This window comes from Nipponia nippon, unplaced genomic scaffold (genome assembly GCF_047370975.1).
Source record: "Nipponia nippon isolate SJK-2023a ecotype South Korea unplaced genomic scaffold, ASM4737097v1 scaffold_6, whole genome shotgun sequence".
Lineage (NCBI taxonomy): Eukaryota > Metazoa > Chordata > Aves > Pelecaniformes > Threskiornithidae > Nipponia > Nipponia nippon.
Window position 1 is genome coordinate 64,724,308 of NW_028262380.1, and position 25,802 is coordinate 64,750,109.

At 43.2% G+C, this 25,802-nt stretch overlaps 1 protein-coding gene across 4 annotated transcripts in view; it reads left to right on the forward strand.

Annotated features, from left to right (window-relative positions):
* The first annotated feature begins 7,358 nt into the window (after positions 1-7,358).
* AFF1 (ALF transcription elongation factor 1) overlaps positions 7,359-25,802 on the forward strand; it is a 123,919-nt gene continuing 105,475 nt past the window's right edge. Inside the window, exons 1-2 of one of the 4 annotated variants that reach the window (XM_087737760.1) lie at positions 7,359-7,419; positions 12,967-13,029. In XM_087737760.1, coding sequence (XP_087593886.1) covers positions 12,995-13,029 — 35 coding nt within the window. In that variant the 5' untranslated portion in view covers positions 7,359-7,419; positions 12,967-12,994. Of the gene's footprint in view, positions 7,420-12,964; positions 13,030-25,802 lie in introns of all 4 variants that reach the window. The other 3 variants (XM_087737756.1, XM_087737758.1, XM_087737757.1) reach the window with 3 other exon arrangements.

The window sequence follows — 25,802 nt, forward strand, 5'->3', positions numbered from 1 at the left end:
GTATACATAAAAGGAAAACTGACTTTTAGGCTTGATAAAAAAGAGTTGATGAAAATCTTTTTTCCTAAATCCAGTGGGCCTGCATCAGGCTCTTTTGATCTAGAATGCTTAGGTTACAGCAGGGAGAACAGAACAAAATGGAAAATTGCATGAAACACCAGGAGAGAGTTTTCTTAGGCTCCTTCAATTGAAATCCATTTGTTGCCCTGTGCTTTCCTGGCATTGGCCTCTATAGAGCATTTGGAGAAAAGTTTGTAAATGGAAAAAATTGTTCAGATTTTTTTTTAAGTTTCCAAGTAATAAAATGCATCTGTTTTTCACTTGTCACATGTGGGTTTTTTTCCCCAGATGCCTGCTGTCCCTTTTCACTTTGAAACCATTGCTATGGTAAATTAAAGTCTTCATTTAATTTTTACTTGAAAGAATCAGAAAATACTGATGGTTTAATGATTGTGAAGGGTTCCTTATGTAGACAATGCAGTGCCTTGGTCGTAGTTGGAATCTTTTGGACCACAGAAGAGGTCGTGGGCAAAAAGTAGTTGTGCTGCAGACCAGTGTGTGAAATATAGCGCATGCAGATCAGAACTGGAGATGCATTGGGGTATAATATCTTGAACTCATCGCGCGAAATCTTTGCTAACCCACACAGCCAGGAGAAATGAGCCTTTTACTTTGAATATATTCAGTGTTAATTGGAATAGTAAGCTGAGCGCAGGTGATGAGTAAAGAGTCTGGCTCAGTTAAAAGGTGAAATCTGCAGATCACAGACACAGCGTTTGATTTGGCACATTAAACCTGCTTCTTGACGCCCGGTGGGTTTTCTATGATGATTATTAAATAAGAGGCAAACAGTTCATAAAAACAGAGTTCATGGTATTTTATGTTGCTAGTGGAGGAAAAGAAGCACTACAGACAGAAGCATAACTTCCCCCTGCTGTTTTTTTGGGTGAGAGCAAGATTTGCCCTGGAAAAAATGAAAGTCACACACTGCAATTTGGTAGCTAGAACCGACATGGTACAGTGCGGACGTCTTACTGGCGCATAAACTGCGTATTGGTTCTCTTCAGTGATTCCTTAGGACTGTGTGAAGGGGAGAGACCGTGCAGCGTAAGTGTGCAATGACTGGTGAAAATGGAGAAATGGCAAGCTTGTTTGCAAAAGCGTTTGTGAAGAAATAAATGTGGATCTTTTTTTTTTAAATACTGCAAGGGCAAAAGGAAATACCTCTTAATTCTCCTTGTAACTCCAGCATTAAGCATGGGAAAATAGGACACGGGAGCTTATGTCCTTTAAAAAAAAATTGCACATTTAAAGCTGAGGAAGTAGAAAATTCTGTAACAAAACTAAAACAATGTGAAGTGAAATTAAACCTCTGATTTTATTTCCAGTGACTGTAGAAGTTCAGGCTGGGAAACTGGGTTAGGTGGAAAGAGGCTGGGCAATAGCTATCGTGTCTCTGATCAATACAGGCAGCAAAAAGGTGCTTTGGGCTTTCAAGCTGGAAATGATCATGCAGTTTTGCTTTTGAATTCAGTGGTGTTTGATGGATCTCGAGTAGGAAGTGGTATACTGAAGACGAACTGCTCCCTAATCAACTACAGGTTAAAATGTGCACCAAAAGGAAATCATTCAGGCAGTATCTTTTGGTTAAAGAATCTAATGACTGTGGCTCTTTCACAAAAGTGTGAAGTAATGTTGTGTGCAGGGAGATTGAAAAGGAGGCATCTGAGTGCATCGCGTGAGCAGATATCTTACGCTAATCTCCTGTGGAAGAGGCTGGAAGCCTGACAGCTCATTTTATTGTGTGTACAGGTCATGGAGAGAAAGACATAGAATATTCTTGTTAATTTGTTTAAATGGTATCATTTTTATGACATAAAAGCATTCCACTCCTACTGGGTTCCAGAGCATTAGGACAATGCTCCCTCTGGAGACCAGTTAATCACCTAACAGGCCGAGACCTCTTCCAACAAAGCTGTGTTGTAGGAGATCAGACTTCAAGTGCTGTTACTGTTGTGATTGAAAGCTATCCTAAATAGGAATTTGATACAGGATTCCCTCTTTCCACAAAAAATTTTCTGATACAGAGTTACAGTGTAGCAATCGAATGTAAAAAAAGATTGTGCAGCTGGCAGGTAATTAGAGCAATTGAGTTGCGTGAATCGGCTCTCATAAAAAAAAATCATCTGATAAGTATTTTTCAGTATAGAGTTGAGCAAATCATATCCTTGATTTGTTCAGCAAATTAGGAATTCTTTGAATTGATGATTTGTACCTTATCAGTCGTGTTAATTTTAATTTTTTTTAGATTAATTGTGTATAGTTGACTGAGATGATTTAATACTGCATTCACAATCTGATAGGGTTACTTGGGAAGGTGTGCAGAAGCCTTTTCTCATACTAAGTTTTTCAAGAATTAGCTGTACTTGAAGGAAATATAAAGAATCTGTGAATCATATAGACCTGCTCGAAGCTGGGTTGCTGTGGTGTTTCTCTGGCTACAGAATTCCAGTGTTGGTTTTTTTATCTTATCACATTAACAATGAATTTATATATTAAATTCTTGTTGCAAAGGACCTGGTCCAGTAATTATCCTGTCTAGATTGGTCAACACAGCCTCCTTCCATTTCTCTCAGTGCACAGGCCCACACAAAATGTGCAAGTCACATCATTTAATTTCTTGCTGCCTTTCTTTTTTCATTTAATCCCACTGAGACTGCAGCTTTTGGAAAAAGAAGCTGCATGTCTGGTCCTGGTACTTTTTAAGGGTTCCGTAAATAGCTTTTTTATCAGCTTTTTATCAGCTTCTGGGCAGGGGGTTGGGAGGTTCTGTCATACAGGTCTGTGCTGTATTACTGCCTTAGCGAGATGCCTTTGTCCTGACGTTCAGAAGTGCTGAGTTCCCCCAACTTCAGCTGGATTTGTGAATCGGGCCAGCCTTGCCAACCTGTCCCTGGGTCGCTGGCCCCACCGGGCGGCCCCGCACAGCTGGGTGCTGCCCCAGCAACGCCTTTGTGACACGTGGGCTCCCGGGCACTGGGGACGTAGCACGCCTTCCTTCAGGCCGAGCTAGAAGGTATGCATGGTGGTATCTCTCTCATTGGGTCTTTTCTCTAACATTTTAAAACATTCCTTGTCTGGAAAGCCTATTTGCGCAGCAGAGAATAGGGACTCCAAGGAAATTGTCTGCTAATCTGAAAGGGCGGGGGGGGGGGGGGTGGGTGTGGAAAAGGCAAGCGCTTAAGTCTCCTCTCCATCAGTGTAGACCGACAGGAACCCAGAAGATAGCTGTGCAGCCAGGGCAGCACCCGCAAGTTCCAAGTCAGGGGCTCTGTAGTTGGTCACGGACAATCCGGTATGAACCTTCAGGAAAGACCATCCACAGCTGTCCATTACCTTGGCTTGTATTATCACAGGATTAATTGCCGTGGGCAGCATAGCGGGTATGACACCAAAGCATACGTCAGCAGCTGCTGCTGCCTGCAGGCTTGAAAGCTAGCAGGGTGAAGGAACTTGGGTTTCTTGGTTTCCATTCTTGTAGAGAATACGGAAAAGGAAGAAATTTGATGTCGTGAGAAGAAGTGGTAAGGATCAGGTGTCTGGGGAATACAAGGGCTTGAAAAGGCTTAATTACCTTGTTGTGCCATGTGAAGCACTGTTTTATCGGTACCCCCCCATGAAAGTCATGCCGTCATCCACCTGCCTAATCAGAATCATGCAGCTCGCTTAAAAATTAAGGCCTCATAAACAGTCATAAATGCTGGGTTTGGTGTATTTGCCTCCTTACATTTTGGGTTGCGTTTCTTAGAAATAGGGTAAAATTGTGACCTGTCCCCAGAACAGTTCAGCATTAACTTGTGGAAGATTGCAGAAGTTGTAAACATAACATCCACAAGTTCAGCTGTATCCATCCTCTTCAATATTCCTTTTACAGGTAGCTTGGGAAATGCTCAAAGGCTTAGCTGTGCAGTACCGTCCCTTAGTTGTCATTCACAGAAAGCATAGGCAGTATCTTTGACCTGGATCTCTGTGCATACAATACAGAGGATAAGGGACACTGAACCCAGTGACTCTTTGCCGTTCTGCCGGCAGACCTGGATTTCTCTTATTTCCTTTTTAGAAGAGAAAAATGCTACTGCAGCTTTAACTCCAGATTATTACTACTTTGCTCTGCAAGCTGGATGCTGTGAATCGTTTTTTCTGCAAGAAGTCACCGCACCATGCAAATTGCAGGTAAGGCCGTTTTTATGGAATTTTTTGTTATTATTTAACAGCCTGCAGCATGTCAAATTAATTTCAAGTGGAGAGGGTAAGGTTCCAGGAGGGCTTGCTGCTGATTCAGCTGTAAACGTCAGTCTTTTTGAGGAGTAGGATAGCCATGTAATCCCTCTTGTTTGAGTGCTATGTAGCGATAGTTTTGTGCTGTAATCCTAGGTCTCTGCCGCGTAGTGAGTAGCCTGGCCAAGTACAAATTCTGTGTCATGTGCATGATATTCCTCTGTTAGGGGAAAAGTAAACAAAAAAGTTTTCCAGAGGCGTGACTTTTGGCAGCAAGAACACATCTCCACCATAAAACTGCCCCTTTAACTTGGGTTGCCAACTTGGAAGCATCTTTCCCTGTAGAGTTGTCTGGCTGGTATGAGCAAGGTCAGCCAAGTGCAACACCCAGCGGAACAGAAGTGTATCAAAGCAGAGACCAAGGGCTAGTGCGTGGTTAGGAAGTAGCTCTACCACTGGGGCAGTTATTGATGTTAAAAATAGCTTTTTGAGGATTTCTTGAAGTTTCCTCTGAATCAGCTGCCCCCAGCAAGCAATTGAAACAAGATCAGACAGAGAATCAGCATGAGCTGATACGGCTGTTGGAATGTATCAGGCGCAGCAAACCAGCATGCGGACATTGCACACACCAGTCACCACATTTCTGTAAAACTCTTAGAAATAGAAGGCATTTCAAAGTGTTATGATGTGGGGGGGGGATCTGTCCTTTTCTCCTTCTTCCCTCAAGCCTGGGAGTTAGGACAATTATACTGTGTTCCCAAAATTATGCGCCTGTCTAACAGTCCTGTTAGACAATCTGCTGACACTTCAAATTTGAACTTAAAATGAAGAAACGAGAGAGTCTTATACAATCAATATTTAAATAAAGTTGGAAAAAGCAGCTTTAAGACACTGACTAGCACTAAATTCACATTTTAACTCCAATGAGTCTGAATTTAGACTTGGAACGTCCTAGGATACACAGATGTTACTGAATGTATTACTTATTTTCCTGCTCTTCCGTACATTCTCAATAGCTGCCACTAAAATAGTTGCTGTTGCTAGGGAATAATTTCTGCTAAAGAAATATTTCTCTACTGAAACAAAGGTTGTGTTAGGTGTTGTCTTCCTAACTGTAAGACCTCACAGTGGTGTTTTGCTACTGTATTTCCTGAAAGTTGCTATTTGCTCGTAATTACTTGACTGTAGGAGCCAAGTGCCTAGGCACTGGTCAATGCCTTCGTCTAGTGTTTTCCAGCCTGAGGCAGGTTTACTGCAGGCTCTGTGAGGAGATAAATTTCACATCTGTTTAGTTATTGACGACCTGTTCAGTAAATCAAGAGGGCCTACAGGAAGCTGTGTGAAGCAGAGAGTATTGTGGAAGTGGTTTCTCTGGTGAGGTTTCTCTCTTGTGCTCAGGAAGTGTATACATCCGAAGATCTATCTGCAGGATCTGGCACAGCTTTTATGAACATCTCTCAGCCTGTATATGTGCGTGTTGAGGGAGTTCTCTTGTAGTCTGATATGAGTCACGTGGTGAAAATGTTTCTTTGCTGGTTAAGAAAAAAAAGGAAGGTGGCAAGAGTATTTATGGCCAAGAGGCTTCTCAGTCAGCTTTTCCAGTGTTTCTCTTGCTACTGTTCTGCTTCCTACACTAATGAACTCCTTAGGAACGCACAACATATTTGAAGATAAGATCCTCCTCATTTGCTTCTGGAGTTTGAGCAGAAATACAAGACAAGAACTTACAAGTCTTGCACACATACTTGTGTGATGATAGGAAAGCACGTCTTTGATAAAGTAACTTCATTGCATCTTGCTTGTGTGTATGAAAATGTACGAGCTAATTGGAAAGAGTTTGTTTACGTAAGGTTGGCATGCCTGAACCTTTAATGTAGGTAGTCCTTGAGGCAGAGGAGGATCTAGGCATCCAGTAGCCTTTGCACTCCACAGCAGCCCCTGTTGCCTGAGTCCTACAGTGACACAAAAGCACAATGCCAAGGCGCCTTTTATTTCTGAACTCCCACCAAGTACCTCTCTTCCCAGGGAAGACAGCATGTTCTCCCCTCCCCTCTTGGTTTATTTCTTAGCTAGGTAACACCTTTCTGACCTGTAACTTTTCTTTCATAGCCCATTAATAGTGTAGTAAAGGGGGACGATACTGGCAGTGCAAAGCACACTTGTTTCTGGTCTTTGTGCTGCCAAAAGGTCACACTGCTGGAACAGAGATGGTCGAGAGAAGACAGTCAGATCCGTGGAAAGAGCAACTCTTTGCACCCTCTTCTGTGCTAAGACCTACAGCAGCTGCTCTGTGCTGGTACTAAGCAATGCCCTGAAGCAGGTGCCATCAACTTCAGTGGGCTGGAAGCTGATTAGGAGCCGTGGTGAAGCGCCGAGCTCCCAGGGAGTGGGGTGAAGTGGCAGTGCCTGAGGGTTCAGCCTGCAAAGGCGCTCCCTGTGAGGCGGTCACCCGTCAAGGTGGCTGCAAAGCTGTCAGGTGAGGTACTGCGTGGGTTGCATTGCTCTGGGATAGAAAATCAGCCTGTATCCATTGCCCTTCAGAAAATGAACGGGTTTTTGCATCAACCTCACTGTTAAATTAGAAACATTGATCCACGGTCTGAAGGAAAAAGTAAGGGTGTTAGTTCTGGCAGAAGCAGGGTTTCTTACTATTGGGCTGCTGTAATGTTCACTGAAACTGCGCTCTCGTCTTGCCTTTCGCTAGAGCAATTTGTGAAATTTGCCTTTCCGAGCCCCGAACAGGTCTAGGAGTCGGGACGTTTCTTTCGGCAGAGGCATCAGGGTGTCATCTCTGCTGTTCCCTGGATTTTGTGGTGTTCTTCAAATCCATTCCTCATCCATACGTCAACAAAACGCAACGCGGGGCGGCGAGAGCGCCCGGCCCGGCCGGCGCGGACACGAGCGCCGCCGGCGGCCTTCGAGCGCTTCCGGAACCCTTCGGGCGTGTCCGGAACCCCTCGGCGGGGCGGGGCGGGGTGGGGCGGGGCGGCCCGGCGCCCCTCACCTTGCGGCGCTGGCCGCGCTGCGGCGACAGGGGGCGGCCCCGGGGCGCTGCGCAACAGGTCGGCGGGGCGGGGCCGGGCCGGCTCCCGCGGGGCCGGGCGGCGGCGGTGCGGCGGAGCTGAGCTGAGCTGAGCTGAGGTGAGCTGAGCTGGGCTGGGCTGAGCTGAGCAGAGCAGAGCAGAGCAGGGCGGGGGGACGGCTTCCCTTGCCGGCCCCGGCCGCTGCCAGGGGCTGCCCGCGGAGGAGGAGAGGCCGGGGCCGGCGGGAGGGGGCCGGCGGGGCGCCCCGGCAAGCAGCAGCCGCCGCTCCCCGCCGCCGTTTTTGGATGGGGCCGTGGCGCAGCCGCTCGGCGGGGCGGGCGGTGTCCGGGCGGGCGGCGGGGCCGTTTCCAACCGCCTGCGCGAGCGCTTGCGGCATCTGGGCGAGCGTTGCAACAGTAGCTAGCCGCTGAAGTTGCTGCGCTGTTACGCGGAGGGCGAGGTTAAGCGTAGAAGTGCTGCATCTGTTCAGGTTAACGAGGTGAGAGCTTGGCACCCGGCTTACGTGCCGGAGGGTGCTGTGTCCGGGTCGTTGTATCCAAGTTCCCCGGCAGTTTTCCTTGACTGCAGCCCAGCCCCTTCTGCCTGTTCGCCCCCCGCCCCGCCTCCCCCCGCTGTGTAAGTGGGATCTTATTTGCTTGGGCAAGGAGCTTATCCTGGGTATTTTTACTCAGGTGAGTAATACCACTGTTCCCGCTCGGGCATGGGTACTTGTCGGCCTTACGGTTGAGCTGTAGCACTCTGTGACTCCAGAGGAAGATGGTAAAGCATATGTGGAAAAACCCAAATTGGAGAAGTGAAGTCAGAACTGTCGATTTTTTTTTTTTTTTTAGTTGTAATAATCTGAAGTCTTCTGTGACTACATTGAGATGTCCCTTCAAATAATTTTATGTGTGCAAATACATCAAGTTTTGCCCATAATAATATCATATCTAGATTAGTAATAACAGTGTTGAAGAGAAGGGAAACTCTTGAGATGGGTACCTAAGGTTTAACTTTCCAAGCAGCTTCCATGTTCTATCAGAGCAGCTGTTTGGCTGTGGCTTGGTGGAGAAAGGCAGAAAGAAGAGGAATACAAATATGTCTAGCTGAGGGATACAGAAACTAGTTTTGCCAAATATAGCACTGCAAGAAACTTGTAAAAATTCAGATAAGGGCCACCTGGGTGCCTGCTTTCATCTCCATTGTATGCTGTGACTGTCTGTGACAGTAGCTTTTTAAAAATAAGAAACAGCGATTATGAAGAGTTCAGCTTCTTTACCGACGACTAGCTTTGCACTTCCTTTTGGGATAAATGTGAAGTAGAAATGAATAATTGGCAATAACAGAAAACTGATAGCTGCAAATACCCTATCCACGGGTAAAGCCAGTGAAACAAACAACTCCTGCTACCCCTCATGACAACACCTTTTGCAATTCTTGGGATACAGAGTCGGAGCTTTCCAGACTCAGCTCGAACAGTTTCTTCTGTTCATGAATACTAGTTACAGTGTTCGAATCTATTTTAGATGATAAGGTAGGTACGTGTGCATCTCGCCTGGCTTTTCATTATTAGTAAATTTTAAGCCATGTTTTACGGTACGTTTTACATGCTTCCAGGCAGTTTGATGGGAAATACAAAATAACGTTAAATTTGGATACATTTTCTGGTAGATTGGTAGAAAGTTACTTATTGGTGGTAAACTTAATCCAATATTCAGCTAAGAAGTCCACCTGCATCCAGGAGCTTTGCAATGCATTTGTAAATTTTGCAGCTTGCAGAACTAGGCTGCCTTCCTTTCATGAAAGTCTGAGCTCCTGCACGCTCAGTTTATGAGCATTTCTGTCGCCTCTCAGTACATAAAATTACCTTCCACAGCTAAATCCTTGAACCCATGTCTGTCTTACCTGTGGAAGATGCACAAGGTATGCTTGATCTATCTCCCTGTTGGATTGTATCTTTAACTTAGGCAGGCTTCTCTTTTAAAGGCAGTACTGGCATGTTTTTTGTTAAAAAGGTGAGGTTTAACGCTAATGATCTAGCCAGTCAGAAAGCAGTCGTATCTTGGTTAGGTTGTGATGAGGAATCTAGAAGCTTCTGAATATCTTATTTTTTCATGACTTTGGGGAGAGTCTTTGGAACAGAAATTGCTTGGTCTTGAGTTTCTGATGGCTGTTTTGCTGAGGTATGCAGCTCAGGCGTTGGCATTTAAGTAATTAGCCCCCAGCTGCCCTCGGCCCCATGGATTAGGAGGCTTTGTTGGCTCACCTGGGGTTAGGGACAGATGTGGACAGTTTCTTCCCCCAGCAGCTCTCCGCTTCCTCAGCTTCAGCTAATCTCTTGATTAACCTGTACCCAATGTGTAAAACAGAGCTTGGCTCAGGAGGGTACAGTGCAGGTGGATTATGAGCTGCACCTCATGGTCAGGAGGCGGTGCACTGTCTCCTCATGCAATGTGGCCACAGAGGCAGGGCCATCAGGGGGTTATTTATAGTATTTTTGCATATGCTCTGATATGTAGTGCTAACCTTTCCTCTTTCTCATTTAAGAGTTACAATGTATCCTAAGTAGCATTAGAATTGCTATTTATAAGACTTCAGTAAAGCAAGTAGTAAAAATGTGACCTTTTTTGCAGGCAGCAAACTCAGTCTGTCTCCTTTTGCATTGCTTCATTTTTGCGTGACTGTTAGCGGCAACATTTTTGGAGGACAAGTTAGCAGTTTGTATAAATGCACACAGGCATTAATTTCTATTTTCAATCTGAAATTCCTGAAGAATGAAGCAAACAAAAAAAACACTAAAGAAACAAGCTTTACAAGAATGGTTAGCATTTTTCCTATCTAAAAAGCGATTTCCACCAGTCTTTTGCAAGGGTGCTTCCTGACTGACTCAGAAGGGAAACCTTGGCGTCCTCAAGTCCCTGAAACATCAGGGAGGCGTGGGGGGGGCTGCAGGGCAAGAAGGAACACACATCGCTGAAAATGGGTGAAGGAAGAAACTATTTTGAGCTTTTTGAGCAAAAAGCACCGTTATTAACAGAACAGTTGTTTTTAGAACGAGAAAAGGCATCCTAAGTAAATTAGCCAGCTAGGCTAATTGACATCAGAGAGGAAAGCTTGTGTTTATAAACATAGCACGGTTGTAGAAAATAAAAGCAAAAGCATTTGTAACTTGTTGAATATGTCAGATTAATAATGCCCACGCAACCTCAAATCCGTGCTGCATCAATATGGTTGAAAACCTGGCCCTGTCAAAGGCATTTGCAAAACTTGTAGATTGTTTAGTGAAATCTAGATTTTTCTAGCTGTGTTAAGGCTAAGAGGGTGACAGAGCAGGCTTCCCCACCACCCTGTTTAGTCAAATGTGTGCATGCATCATTATGTGTCTATGTTACTACCACGTGAGGTGCGTGCATTGGCTGAGGAAACTCCTCTGAACATTTGAAGACCAGCAATGTAGAGTTAAACAAACAAAAGTTGAAAGAAAGTTGGAATGACTTCTTCCAGTACATGCTTCCTACTTCTCCCACTTTTGTTTATTTTTAAATTCAAGTGGGCACCTTGTTCTTTTAAGGCTGTTTATTTACCAGCAAAGGTTACGGTTTTCATGATTCTTAGGAGGGAACAAATTTTGTTTGTTTGCTTTCAGATCTGTACTCTAAACTTAGTATGTGTGTCCATTACTTAGTCTTCCTAGCTGCAGGTTGAGGTGGGTGTCTTGACAGGATTCCCATCTTTACTGGCCTGTGTCCTTCTGTGGCTTGCAGAATGGTTATCTGATGGTATCTTACCTAGGATTAAAACCATGACCTAGAGGTCAGCTGTTTCATCTAATCGTCAAAGCATCTGTGCTCCTGTTTAATATCAGTTGCTCTAAGTGGGTTCACAAGGCTTCACATAGTGCTACTGTAGCCGGCCCCTCAGCCATAAATCATTTTGCTCCCTCAGGAGTATGAGATGCTGCAAATGAATGTCACAAATTGAAATGTAAACATTTTCAGTCATATTTCTTCCTGTTGGAGACTTTTTGCTTCTGCTGAGGTGATCTTGCACTTTTAATTAATCTAGGCTTGCTTACCGTGTCTTTGTGTTTCCAGGCATGTTTCTTTTCTTCACAAGTCCTTGTAGACCACCTCTTAGCTGCACAGAGCACCTGTGTGGTGGCATTGTGAAAACTATTTTGATGCGGTTGGTTCTGCACGTGCTTTGCTTTGTCTGCGCTGCTGTGAACTAAAGACAAGTTTGGGGCAGATGGTGAGAAATAGCTGTTGGGCATGGAGTGAGCAAAGAGCTTTATGTGAGAGTATGCTCCCAGTTCACCTCTTGTGTGGACCTAAGCAAGGGGAAATTTTTCTTTATTTTTTTTTCTGTGATCAGCCAAAATGGCGCTAGTTATGTAGCAGCTGAAACTTTAGCTGTCTCTGAGGGCCCTGCTAAGTGGAACCGCCGTTACAGTGACATGAGGGGCTCTGTCTCTTGCAGTAATTGCTGCAACATCCTTCCCCTTCTGTTTCCTCCTTGCCTCCTGAATGTTGCTGCTTTGAGTTTTTATCCAGTGTTACCTTTTAATCCATAGCTGTATTTTTTTAATGCTTTTTTCTCTTCTCTCCTTCCCCTTTCCACAAATGTTTCCATTCATCAGAGGGCCATTTGGTTGTCTGAAAGGAGTGCCCTGATGGCATATTTATTCTTAAAATTGGACCAAATATCGTGGAGCCTGTAGCAACAGCCTGGTTTGTCATGCTCTTGCCCAAGCCTGTAGTTCTCTTTAAGAGCCAGCCTGAAATGCAGCGTCACTGCTGGAGGAAGGGGAAAATGGATCTCTTGGTTCTCCCATTTGTAACTACATACGATACGTGTGTTTGGATTGTATATGTTTGGGAGCACCGCAATGACTGCCAGTGGGACACCCCAGGCTCTGTGCGTAACATGTTCCTGGAGATCTCGACCCAGTCTCCCTGCTTTAGGCAGGTGCTCATCCAGCTACAGTTTAGCTCCCTGTTTTGAATGCTGGAGAGCTCAGCAGAGTTTGGCACAGATGGTGGCTTAGGTAGCTGCTAGTCCTTTGAAAAACCTGCCGTGAGAGACAATGTCACATGGTGGCTCCTGCTGCCTTGCTGTTCCAGACAAATGATTACTAAATGTTGTTCCTAGACAGTTAAGGGCAATTTCTGTAAACACTCATTATGATATAGTAATGGCTTTAGACTGCTAGGGAGAATTGAGCGATTCACACAACTCTGAAAATATCTGTAGGAGAGTGTTAGGGGTGAGTATTGTGTATCTTTTAATTTTGCAGTGCAAAATGACTTTGGGGAGTGTTAATTTCAAATGGAGATTTTGGATGTAACACACATACAAACCTAAATGCAGAGTGCGCACACAGACACAGGTAGACAAAGGAAATAAACATTTAGAGTTCATTTTTTGTTTGCTGTAACAAACATTCTAGACATCACTATACTGTAACGACTTGCTACTTTGGAAACCGAAGATTTTTCATGTTTGCTTATTTGACTCTCCCTTTTTTCCCTTTGCTGACTCTGAGGAAGGATATTCCTGGGTTGGTGTTTGTGACTGTTGAAGCAAAGGTTGGGTAGCATCTACTGAGTGCAATGTGCTGTTCTTTTGTAAAAGAGATGTTGAATATCTGTTTTTTCTCTTCCAGATGAGCTGACTCAAATGGAAACATCATAATGGAACCTACAGACAACCAGAGCAGCAACAATGGGTAGGAATTAATTTGATATAATCCTGGCTTCCCAGGTGCTGTGACAGATTTTGAGGTGGTTTAAAAAAAAAAATAATCCCCCCCTCAATGCAAGAATCGTAATGACTGACTGGGAGAGGAGGAGTTTCAAATCTAACATGCTGTCTTCTACCAAAGAACTGATGCCTTTTGTAACTTGGATCTGTTGTGAAATGAACAGTGTTTGACACTGGGTCTCAATGAGGGTCTCACATAGAGGTGGCACTTAGGGACGTGGTTTAGTGGTGGACTTGGTAGTGTTAGGTTAATGGTTGGACTCAGTGATCTTGTGGGTCTTTTCCAACCTAAACGATTCTGTGATTCTCACTGGTGAGAGTGGCCCCTTGTCCCATGGAAATTCTACTCCTCACATGGAGTTGAGGTGTTTGCTTACAGCACATCGTACCTTGATCTCTAGTGTGCCGGCCCTGTTGCTTCATATCCTGTCCTGTTTGCAGCCTCAGTGTAGCGGGGGCAACGTTGCCATCCCAGTGATTTGCATGAGGCAACCCAACCCTTAAAACAAGCATTTCTGCACTCTTAACGCATTTGGGTTGAGAAAGGCAATCCTGATCTGACTCAGGGCTCTGAGTCATCCAGGTACACATCTTTGGAAGTCTGGGCAATGAAGAGTGTTTTACACCTAACTTGCAAAATTGATCCTCCTCCCCGTCCTGCTCCCTGAGGGCATCATTTTTCTGCAGTTCCCATTTCTTTCTCATTTAGCTCTTTATAACTGCCAGTATGCTTTATCCTCATACCGCAGGTCAGTGTTCTTTTCCCCTATTATAGATGCCATCCTGAGGCATGAAAGGACAGTGATCACTGCACAATCACATTAAGTGGGGAGGTGTCGGTGGACAGAGGTATTGCGAAGACATCCAAACCCTCTACTGCACCTCCTCTTCCATCAGTCTCCAAAGTACATCTAACTTCATAATTATTTTTTTTTTGGCAATACATGTGCAAGGAATGGACCTTAAAACAAAAATAATCTGTTTTCTGGATGGCTTCTGGTTGGAATACTGTGTGTAGCAGCCTGATCAAAAAGCAAACCAAAATCACGGGCATTTACTTGCTCAGTGTCCTACATACCTTTCTGCCTCATCTAGGGATTGGATATCGCCACAAAATGCATCTGACAGCTGTAGTGAATCTGAAGGGTACATTGTGTTCTGTACATAGATGTTATCTTGATTCAATTGGAATATAAATCAGGATATTTAACACTCTTCACAGTGTGGTTTCTGACAGCTCCAGTGCCAAAGCCAACAAGGACTATAAACTTCTTTCTGTTGTTTTTAACTGTTTGTGAAAGTTCATACTGGTTTTGGAACATTTTAAGGCATTCAGAGTGATAAGTGAGTAATGCCAAGGAAAATGATGGAAATTGCTCCTGATGGCTGCCAAAAGCTAGCAGGGTGCAGCCTCTAGTGCAGTCTGGTTCCTGGGAGAAGGTGGTTTCTTTTTTAAATCTGTTTCCTTCAATTTAAATATTGAAGGACGAAGGGTTGTTTTCCTCTCTTTTCTCAGAAATGTTTGATTCCTAACATCTGTAGAGCAACTTTGTAACAGGCTGCATCCAACTTAGCCTTCTGTTGTTAAAGTCGAAATATCCTTTTGGTTGTCTTCTTCTCTGCCCTTTTTTTCAGTGTTGTACTCAGCTCAGTTTCTTTCCTTTGCCCTGCTGCTCCTCTAGCCTCACTATAGCTATGCTATGTGGGTTAGACCCAGTGAAATTTAAGTGCTTTTCATGATTTGCCCAGCAAGGATGTGCTGCTGGCAGTCAGCTTGGGTTCTGGAAAGTGCTAAGTTTAAGAAGGTGCTATAAAGCAAGCCTTTGGAGAAGCATTTTGCTGAATCAGGGTCAACAGAGTTTTGCTGCCTCAGCCTTCTTCAGACTTGCCATTGCTTACAGTGCACAGCTTCATTTACCTGGTTAAACTGGTTTTTGTGTATGCTTGCATATATGGGTTTCTGAATTTTCCTTGCTTTCCAACTGTACTTTGGAGGCAGGAGTTTGGGGATAAGACTAATCTATCTCCTTTCCTCCAAATATGTGGAAGCCTTGAAATTCTATGTTTTATGGTTGTACCCTGTGCTTTACAGTAGCAATGTATGTATTTGTTGCGTGGCTAGTTCCTCGACTACTGGTGGAGAAAGACACAAGAGTATCAAGCCCTTGACAGGTTTGTGTAGGGTTTGGGATTGCCAGAACATAGCAACTCTTTAAGGGTTAACCTCTCTGCAGGCACGTGGCCTCTGGTTTTCTGCAGGGGTAGCGAGGAGATGCAAGGAAGAAGGGTGCTGACAGCCAGGGAGGCTCCTGGGGCTGAGAGGTTAGGAATTGTCTTGCCGGTCTTGAGCAGCAGAGCCTTTATGGAGCGTGGTCCTTGCCTTCTGACCTGATGCAGAAGTCCCTTTCGCAAATGAAAAGGCTAGCCACGGCTGCTTCAGGTTGGGAATCACAGTATCTATTTGACCCTTTTCACCTCCAAATCCGAAGGGCTCATCAGTGGCAGTAAATGGCAGTGGTAAGATGGATTTCTTGTCAACAGAGCTGGGAGAACACTTTTTAATTAAAGGACAGCAGTGACTCTTGAAGACTGAAAGTAAGGGTGTGTGTCTGTTTAAAAAACCTGATGCAGTACAGTGCAATGAGATGTTTTGAAAAGCTTGGTAAGGGCATGAATTTGACCTATTTCTGGGTATAAACAAATACATGTTTTACTTTACAGCAAATATATTTCAGGAAAGTTTACTGGCCATGTATTTAATCTAATGACTTTAATATAGCTTCCTATCTATTCCTTCTTCCTTGTTACTCTATGCTTGATTAATTGTTTCACAATACGGTGAGCTTCTGAGATTTGTCCCAGAAACTTAATGAATTATCATACATTTATTAGTATAATATCATATTGCATTTTCTTCCTGAGTTAAGGGATGCTGTATTCCCCTTTGAACAGTCCCTGATTCAGATTTGTTGGAATCCTCCAACAAAAGCTAGATACTGATTGCTGCTGTTAATATATTTTCTTTTTTTGTTGTTTATTTTATTTAATGCTTCTTGAAAACAAAGATGTGCAAAGATTTCTTTAATAATACCACCCCCACGCATGCCCACCCAACCCCCGAAATAGCATTATAACAGAAAAGGCCCAGGAGCAACTAAATTTCATAGCAGGTGAAAAATTACTGACTTAAAGAATGGCTTCCTCAAGCTCTGTGGAGATGTGGAAAACTTTCAGATGCTTCAGGAGGAATAAGTTAAATAGATGAACAGGGCTGGAGATAAAATACTGTGTGATTACTTTGAAAATCCATGGGTGTGTGAACTGAGTAGTACTGAACCAACACTCGGGTATGGCGGACGTTGTTAGTGGTGAGCAAAGAGATACCAGTCTTCCTTCTGTAGGAGTGCCAGATCCTGTTGTAGGTGCTGTAGGTACTGGTTTTGGCAGTGTATCAGCATCTGCACCTTCTCTGAAAGTGTTGTTGCTTTATGCTTGAAACTTGAGTCTTTTTTTTTTTTCCTTGTAAATCTCAACTTTCTTTTGGTCAACATGTCCAGATATGGGTAGGTATATGGCCAGGTGAGATGGTGCTGCGTGTACATAAGATACACATAACGTACCCACATCCTGTGCTTTACCACTGATGCCTGAGGTCAGTAGTCTGGCATTTTCAGGAATTCAAAATTAAGAAACAATGGCATCCAGGTTGCCTGCACACCTTCGTTTGTTTTTCGGTTGGATTTGCATTTCTATGCAGTGTTTAAATCACAAGCTTCGTCTCTGGAGAACTCCATTCTCATTCAAAGCATAGGTAGATAAGAGTGAATCTTGTAAAATTAAAATGCTCATAAATAGCTTAAATACATTTGGAATTATGATCACCTGTAGAAAGCTTTTCCTGTTAGGTTTTAAAGTAGTATTACTTTGGTAATCCTCTTCACCTCAGGTGTGCATTTCTGAGCTTATGATGAGCTGAAGAGTATGAAAAGCTTATTTTATTGATTTGTTTTGTTGGTGTTTTACTTAATGGAGACAGTTTCCTTCATTTGCAATACATCTTTTGGAGACAAGGACCTGAAAAAGGGGAAACTTTTATCCCTGATTGGTGAATTAAAAAAACAAGTGGGAAAAGCTGCAGTTTGCTAATCTTGAAAACAGATATAAGGGAGGGGTCTACAACTGACAGGATATATTCTGACAGAAAGCTTTCTTTGGGGAAACACTGATTTGTTGGACTCAAAGTGTTCCACAGGAACTTACCAGTTTTCATCAAATCTTCCAACAAAAATGGCATAATTTTGTTCTTAGGGCAGCTGGTGAGCCAGAAACCAGAGGCGGTGAACGCGAGGCCTCTTGGCCATTCCCTTGGTTGTGTGTCTGAAACTAAAAAAAAATCAGAATGGCATTTGCTTTATGTGAAACATTTGTGGCATAAGATTTCTGAGGCTTTATTCTGGGTGGGATGTTTTGCCCCCTGTCTCCTTCCTTAAAAATGGAAAGTGGTTGCCAGCACAGCTCGGGAATTATTACTTATCTCTGCTGGGAGAAAGCACACACCTGCCTGCCTTGGCTCTTTGGAAAACCCCAGTAAGTAAGTGGGATTGTTGAGATGTTTTAGAAAATCTGAAAGTAACGTAACGTCATTGTTCAGTTCATTGTCTTCCCTGGTAAAGTTTTGACAGAGAGAATGCTTAGTTTTCTTTTATCTTAAAATTCTTTTTATATCTTCAGCTAACTTGAGATGCTGTTTTCCACCCATGACACTTCCAGTGTTCTTTGCCTTTTCTTTCCCTGAAGACACCTTCCTGGAAAAGGAGAACAAAGCAAGCCCTGCAATTCAGCAGTAGTATGTTGTTACCTCGCTGTGCGCAGCGCTAGGGGAAGTCCAGTCCCAGTGTCCTAGTCTCCCAGTCCTTTCCTGCTTTGATTCCTGATACTGTTTTTCCTGTCTTCCAGTAGTTGGCAGGATCTTGATATTCCCCACCTGTGCTGTGTGATTTTTTGCGCTAAGGTTTCAAACTATTTGAGTCTTGATTTTACTTACAAGCTTTTTTTCAGGGGGTATGTGTAACATAATGTTATAGTGACTTTGTTCATCTTTTTTAACAGTTGATGTTAATCCACTGTTTATTTGAATTCATTGTTAAACCAAACTCAGTGTGACACAAATTGGGGGAAAGGAGGAGACCACTGGTTAAAGAATACCATATATCAAGATTTAGATGGTTTAAGTAAGGTTCAGGTAACAATTTAGTGAAAAAGGCAGGATTTCCCAGGGTGCTTGCCTTTACCCATCGCTTGGTTTCTCTACCAGCTTCACCACTAAATGCTGTTCTGTAAATACCGCAAGGTCCCTAGAAGTCAGGAGTTCACAAGGGATGAGGCACGGAGATTTGGAGATGAGTAGAAGGTGATGCCTTCTGCTGCATTTGTTGCTCGGATACTGCCTAATAAAATAGCCTTTCTGCCAGGTACAGCCCCAGATATCAGGGCCTGTAGCACAGCATCAGCGCTGCAGGGGCCTCTCGGACCAGCATTGTGCTTTTCATGGCACGGACGTTCCGGGAAGGCTGTGTCTACGACCCCCTCGGGATAGTGGTGCTACTGCTGCAAGAAGCCCAGCTGAGCTGTGGACTGAGAGGAATGAGGTAGGCACTTCAGGAACAAGGCCCAAAGAGCTTGTTAGGAACATTAACTCCCTTTCTTCAGTAAGCAGGTGTTTCGCTCCCAGGATAGGTTTGTCCTGAGGACTAACAGTTGTTTCTAGGTGGTTTGTGGTCATGTCTTGAAAGACTATCATCATTGCCTGGGGGTCAGTGATATTAATATTTCTTACTTTTTGAAAAAAAAAAAAAAAAAAAAAGAAATGGTGGTAGGCAGTCCTCACCTGGCAGTGTGAAGCGGGGTTAGATTTTCTTTTACTGTCTCGGAGGGTTCCATAGGCATTTGTGAGATGAGTGCTGAAATACAGAAGTTGAATAATGACATGGAGGTTTGTCTCGTCCTCCCCCGTTTCCTTACAGTCCTTGTTCTCTTGGAAAGCCTCTGTGCTTCAAGTGCAGGTGCCTCGCCTTGGCACAGCCTTGTATACCTTGGATCAATGCAGAAGGCCTTGCCATAAAGCCAACACTCTGTTAAACATCAATCCCTTTTCACAATACTGGAATCAAGAAGCACTTGAACAAGTGCTTTTCAAAGGGGGGGGGGGGGGAGGGGTGCGACAAACTGCTAGAAACTTTTGATGCAAACAAAGCACGTTGTTCTTGACATTTTTTCCTGGAGAAAGCTTAGCTGTTGTGGCAAGTCCATATATTTTTTTCCAGTATCCATTGTTCTGCCTGAAAGAGCTGAGATGAATTTTATTTAATCTTCAGGGAGGTAACCTGTATGGAAATCTCCAGCTATCTGGAGATCTCTGAGCTATCTGGATTAAGAAAACTTACATGATCATCTGGAGAGGATTTTAAAGAAAGCAGCTCTACCTGTTGATTGTTTATCCCTTTTCCTTGGCCTTTTTTGCCACCAGACAAGAACGATGTCCATGTGTTAGTACATACAGAGGCAAGGGGACTACACTTGTAGCTGGTGTCATCTTAGGCACTGCTGTACTATAATAACTAACAGAAATTAAATTAGTGATAGGTCAGATTAATGCTTTAAGAGGGGGAAAATGCATTTTGTGGTCAAAAGTGGCTGAATACCATGGAGTCATGGAAAAGATGGGAGGGCATAAGGAAAGGAAGTGGGAGGTGTTTTCTGATCTTTTCTTACCTTTGTTTCCACCTTGCAAATTCTTTCCAACAGTGAAAGTGCTTATATGACCCAGAGAACCTCCTCCTCCTGCCAAATTTAAGCATTCCTAAAACAGGATAAAACCTACGTGTGTTGCATAAGTATATCCACATATGGTAGGCGTTTCTTGATTGTTTTCACTATGTTCTTCCCTTCTCACATCCTAGGGAAGAGGTAGCAGTGATCCCTTACTGCTTATTGATCCTGAGACTATCGAATAAAAATTTAATTGCATTCAGTATCATATTCAAAACGCTGGCTTCTCCCGTGACTACATGATTGTGTATGCAGTGAAATATCTTATTAAAGCTTTGAGTCATTAAGAGAATGTGTGTTTAAACCTCAAAGCACATAGCAAATGCAAGACTGCTACACACAGCAAGTGTGCGTGTAGAGATATATAAAGTTGGCTTACTGTGTTTCACTGCATAAACTTCTAAATGCCATGATATTAGATGGTATATATGTTACGTTCACATCTAGCAATGGAACCTGCTACCAGCCAGAAGGTGACAAATCGCATTCCTTAGTATTTCCTCAGCAGTGTATCTGTGCAGCCTGTACAGACAAAAGCTTTGTTTAGTATTGGAGACAAGGAAGAAGTCTAGAATTATAGAATTTTTAAAGTTTTCTTGAATAGAGAGCAGGTTCCAGCCTGGTTAAGTGCAAGCAAAGGGTTGAAGATATCCCATACTGCTCTGTTAGTCTCTTCATACTGGACTGAAGCATCCGGGCATGTCTTCAGAAAGTCTGAAACTGATCTCATGGAAAGGAAACCGACCCTTTTATTTAACTATTTTTCCAGATGTTACACATCTGGAAATGTAGTCTGGACTGTGGGCCCTGGTCCATATTAGTTTCTAATCAAGCAGATGATTTGATGTGTGGTCAAAGTCTTGATATTTACCCAAGTCCTTTGGGAGCCTAAAGTACTTAGCATTCCCTTCACCTGGGGAGGTGGGGTGGAATTAGTTGAAGTGTAGGTCTTAGAGAGAGAAATGCTGAATATCCTCTCTATCACAGGATTTCTGCAGGGTAGATGTGAAGGAATTTGCCTGCTTTGTGCGTACACTTACCCATCTATACAATGGGAATATTTTGCTATGTTTGGGAATATTTTGTAGCAGCTTTGATTCAAGTACAAAATCTCTTGTAACATATAGAAAATAGTTACAGCCTGTGTGTTTGAGTAGCCATGGAAAACACCAGTTAGCAGGTTCTCGGGGAGGTGTGGATTCCACAGGTCTTAGCACAATGTGGGAACTGTGGGGTAGCCAAAAGTGTCATTCCCATGTTAGTATTCTGTGTGTGCAGTGCTGGATGTGCACAGTGCTCAACTCTAGTATAGCCATGCATTTTCGTTTCTTTGCTTAAACAGCAGAATGGCATGTTGGAGGAACCTTGAATTTGGTAGCTTGGTAGAGCTTTCTTCCTATCAATAGCTTACAAATCTTTGAGTACTGTAATGGTGTAGATAGATATAGGGGGAAAAAAAAAAAAACACCAAACTTAATGAAACTTTGAGATAGAGGCATAGATTTCAACTCGTTTCCTTTCTTTGCACAGCATTCCTTCTTTCAAAAATGAGAGTTTTATTATTGCTTGCATGAAAGATATACATGAAGAAGACTAAATGAATTCTTAATTACTTTACTTAAAAATAAGTAGATAGTCTTAAATAATTAAATGCCTCCCTTTCCTTTTTCCCTGTTTTCTAATCTCTTCAGCTGAAATTGCAGGAGATAATTACATATATAACTCTACAGAGCAAATAAAATCTTTGCTTTTGTTTGGAAACCCCCTCCAAAATGTTGGCTAGATATGTAGTTATGTTTAATTATCAGTGCTTTTGGTTATACTTAGTAAGAACTTTCTAGCAGCAGTTAAATATATTCTCTTCTCTGAAGCTGTCAGACTGTCAGCATTTTTATTTTCCACAGCTTTTTGTAGGGAGAATAATCAAGTTCCTTGGAGTGACGTGTGAGCTTGAGAGAGGATGTGGGATATTTTCTTTAAAGTCATGATTTAAAATGTTATCGTTAAGCCCTAAGAAGAAAAGAAGTAGACATTTCGAAAGCTACAGTTTTATTTGCTTTTTGGCAACATACGTTGCACTGAATCCCAGACTTTGCTATGTAAGGCAGGCTGAGCGTCCTGGTGAACAAGATGAACAGGAGTCATCAGTGTGGCCTTGTAGCAAACCATGGCCTGGGCTGCGTTAGCAGGAGGATGGCTGGCAGGACAAGGGAAGGGATTCCTCCCCTCTGTCCCGTGCTGGGGAGACCATGCTCCCTAGTAGAGGAAGGACACTGAGATGCTACAGAAGGTGCAGCGCAGTGCAGAGCTACCACAACAACCGGGCTGGAGTGCACAAAGTGCAGGAGAGGCTGAGAGAGCTGGGTTTGTTTTCCTGGGCAAGGGAAGGACAAGGCAGGGTTTAGTCCTGTCTGTTGCTACCTGGTGGGGGTAGAGAGCAGGCAGGAGCAGACTTCTCTCAGACGTGAACAGTGAAAGGATGGGAGGCAATGGAGAAATTACAATTGGATAGTAAGAGCAGGGGCCCAGAGAGGCTGTAGGATCTCCAGCCTCAGTATAACTTAGGTTGGTTGTGGTTTGAGGGCAGAAGTTGGATTAACTGATGTCTGGATATCCCAGGCACCTAAATTATTCTGTGATTCTGTCTTGCAAAATAAAAAGGGGTGGGGGTGGAACCAACAACAAACAAAACCCAATTTTTTTTTAGGACCTGTTGTCAATTTATATTTTGTTTAAATTAAACCTTTTGAAATATTTATTTAAGAAGCTTCAGTTTCTTTGTGCCCCCAAGTGACAGCCTGGCTGTTCTCAGTCTCTCATCACTATCTAATAACTTGTCCAAATGTGACATCTCTCTGATTAGGAGAGACCAGCAATGGTCCAAGGACTGGGGTACTCATCTGGGAAAAGTTAGCCATTCGTGAATCCAGCTCCAGCAGTGGGAGTCCCCACAGCAGTGGGTTGGTTTTTTTTTTTTCTGACTGTGAAGTGCTGAAACCCTCCTGCTTAAGCTGCTCTCCCTTGTTCCCCTCAGATTCCTCTGAATATGAGGCTAGATCCATCATTAAAGCAGAATACATTCTGATTCCAGTTGGCCCTCAACAGCAACTGGTAAAACTTCTAATAGATACAGGAGCATGAATTTCAATACTAACACAACAGGATGCTGAGAAGCTGGGTATGCGACCCAGATGGCAGAGGGTTAAAAGTCACCAGAGTAAATGGAGCAAGTCTTACTATGTTGTCCGCTCACTTTGCAGTTAAAAAGCACAATGAAAATATTTTGTGTTTTGATGGGACAAAACTGGTGCTTGCCATCTTTCTTTGGTACAAGTACTGACCCCCAACCCTGGTAGAAATTGGGAGGCTACAGTGTGTGTGCTCTGCACAGGCCCTGCACTTACCAATTCAAAAATTACCAATGTACGGCAGTACCTGATTTCTGCTGTGGAATGAAATGGAATTTCTAATGTAATAGCAGACTTGGAAAAGCAGCACGTTATTTCCAGAACCCGCTCCTCATGTAATTCACCCGTCTGGCCAGTATGAAAGCTGGAGGGAAAATGGTGTCTCACAGTTGATGAGCAGCACCTAAATGCCAACACAGCCCCGCTAATGGCTGCAGTACCTAATATTGCAACTTTAACAGTCACACTACAAGCAGCCACATATCCGTGCATGGCAGCGCTAGATGTCAGAGATATGTTCTTTATGGACCCCTTGCAGGAGGACGATAAAGAGAAATTTGCTTTTACTTGCAAAGGTATACAGTACACCTTTTACAGACTCCCACAGGGGTATAGACATTCACCCACGATTGCTCATGCTGCACTTGCTGAACAGACAGGCTCGATCCCTCAAGATGTGAAACTGTACCAATATATAGATGATATTCTAATCAGAGGGACCTCCCCGAAAAAGTGGGAGAAGCGGCAGCAGCAGTGTGGCAGGCAATATATAAAGCAGAAGTTGAAGTTCCACCTGAAAAATGTCAGGGACCAAGTAGAGAAGTAAAATTTTTAGGTACTTGGTGAATTGCAGGTAGTACAGCAATTCTACTGGACTCCCTAAGTAAAACAGAACAATTGCAGATGCCCTGATCTAGGAAAGAATTACAATAGCTTATGGGTACTTTAGGGTACTGGAGGAAACATATACCTGGATTTTCTATCATTGCTCACCTACTGTACTCACTTTTATGAAAGGGAAAACCATGGACATGGAACCCAGAACACGAAGAGGCATTCAAAACTCTAATACAGGAATTGAAGACTTAGCAGTCACTGGGGCCAGTACGCCCCCCCGACCCTATCGTAGCTGAATGGGATTTTGCAGAACATGGTACTTAGTGCAATCTATTCCAGACTGGGCCAAGCAGGCCAAAAAGGCCTTTAATGTTTAACTCAACTGCATTTAAAGAGAGGGAACAGATATATTCTGAGTGGGAAAAGGGACTTTTGTCTTTAGTCCAAGCAGTTAAACAAGTTGAGCCACTAAGGGGTAACCTGTCTGGAAAAACCCTGCTGAGACTTGTGTTGCTCCCTTTCCAAGAATGATACTGGGAATGTTACCTCCCCCAGAGACGGAGTCAGCCATCAGAAGATTGCTTATCCTTCTCGCAGGAGCAATCAGCAGCAGCATGGACAAAATTTGGCTTATAAGCCAACAAGCCCGACGCACAGGGTGGAGACCCTCAGTTCCTATATTTGCACTAATCAATATGGTAACTATAGTACGTTCTGCACCATACATGTTTCTCAATTGTGGGTGCAGTCTACTGTAACAGCAATTATAAGGGAAGGCGATGAGGGCACCTTGCCCACTGAGATTCGAAAGGTAATTTGGGATAACGCGACTCAATTTGAAAAGGATTTCCAATCTTGGTGGTATCTAGTTAATGTCACTTATGACCCCACCAGCAATAAAACCACAGCTTTTGTTTTGACAATACGCAGTGCTTTGTTATACACCATATACCCAATCACTGCGCTGCCATTAAATCACCATGCAACTGTACTCTATCTGTTAGAACATAAGAGTATGGGCCCAATGAAGTGGCAACGAATGGCAAACTATTGATGTTGATGCATGTGTTGTACGGGAACAACAAGGATTTATTTGTGAAAGTAATACCATTAAGGCCCAAGGCATTTGTTTTGACACCAAACAAAATGTTTGTCATTTCGAAATACATCCTGATGAAACCCCTGAGACTGTACTTGTATATGTTGGAAATCGATGTATTTGTATGAGAACCCTTTGTGATTCTGTATTTATAGATGACGCCACTGTAGAGACGTATAATCACTCAAATATCTGTATTTGTAATTTTACCAAAATTATGGGATGTGACTTCAACTATTCAGCTCCTGTCACAACCCACCAATTGCTACAATCTAACTATACATTGTATCAAGATTTATTGCCTACCCCTATTGGAATGAATCTCACACTGGTAAGAAAACTGTTGCAACATGATAACCTGAGTCAATTGCTAAAACCAATTTGGAAGGAAGGACAAAGAACCCTGATTACTGTCCATCATGATGCAGAGAGGATACGCCATGTCCTAGAAAGAGTGAAGAAAGATGGGGGATCTTCATTGGTTCACTGGTGGGAAACTCTTTTTGGATGGTCACCAACAGCAACCGGAATTTTGAATTTGCTGCTGCATCCAGTTGTAGTTTTGTTGGTTTTGACCTTTTTATGTTTATTGCTTATAATCATTCAGTATATCAAAGTTTGGCAAAAGGTGAAACAAATTATGTCAATCCAACATGTAAAACGTATACAATCAACTGCTTCTGTATGTGAAATGGTATATAACTAGCGCTAATTGTGACACTTAAACAACTTATCAAATAATTGTACGCTTGGCACTGATCTGCGATACACCACATATTTATGACA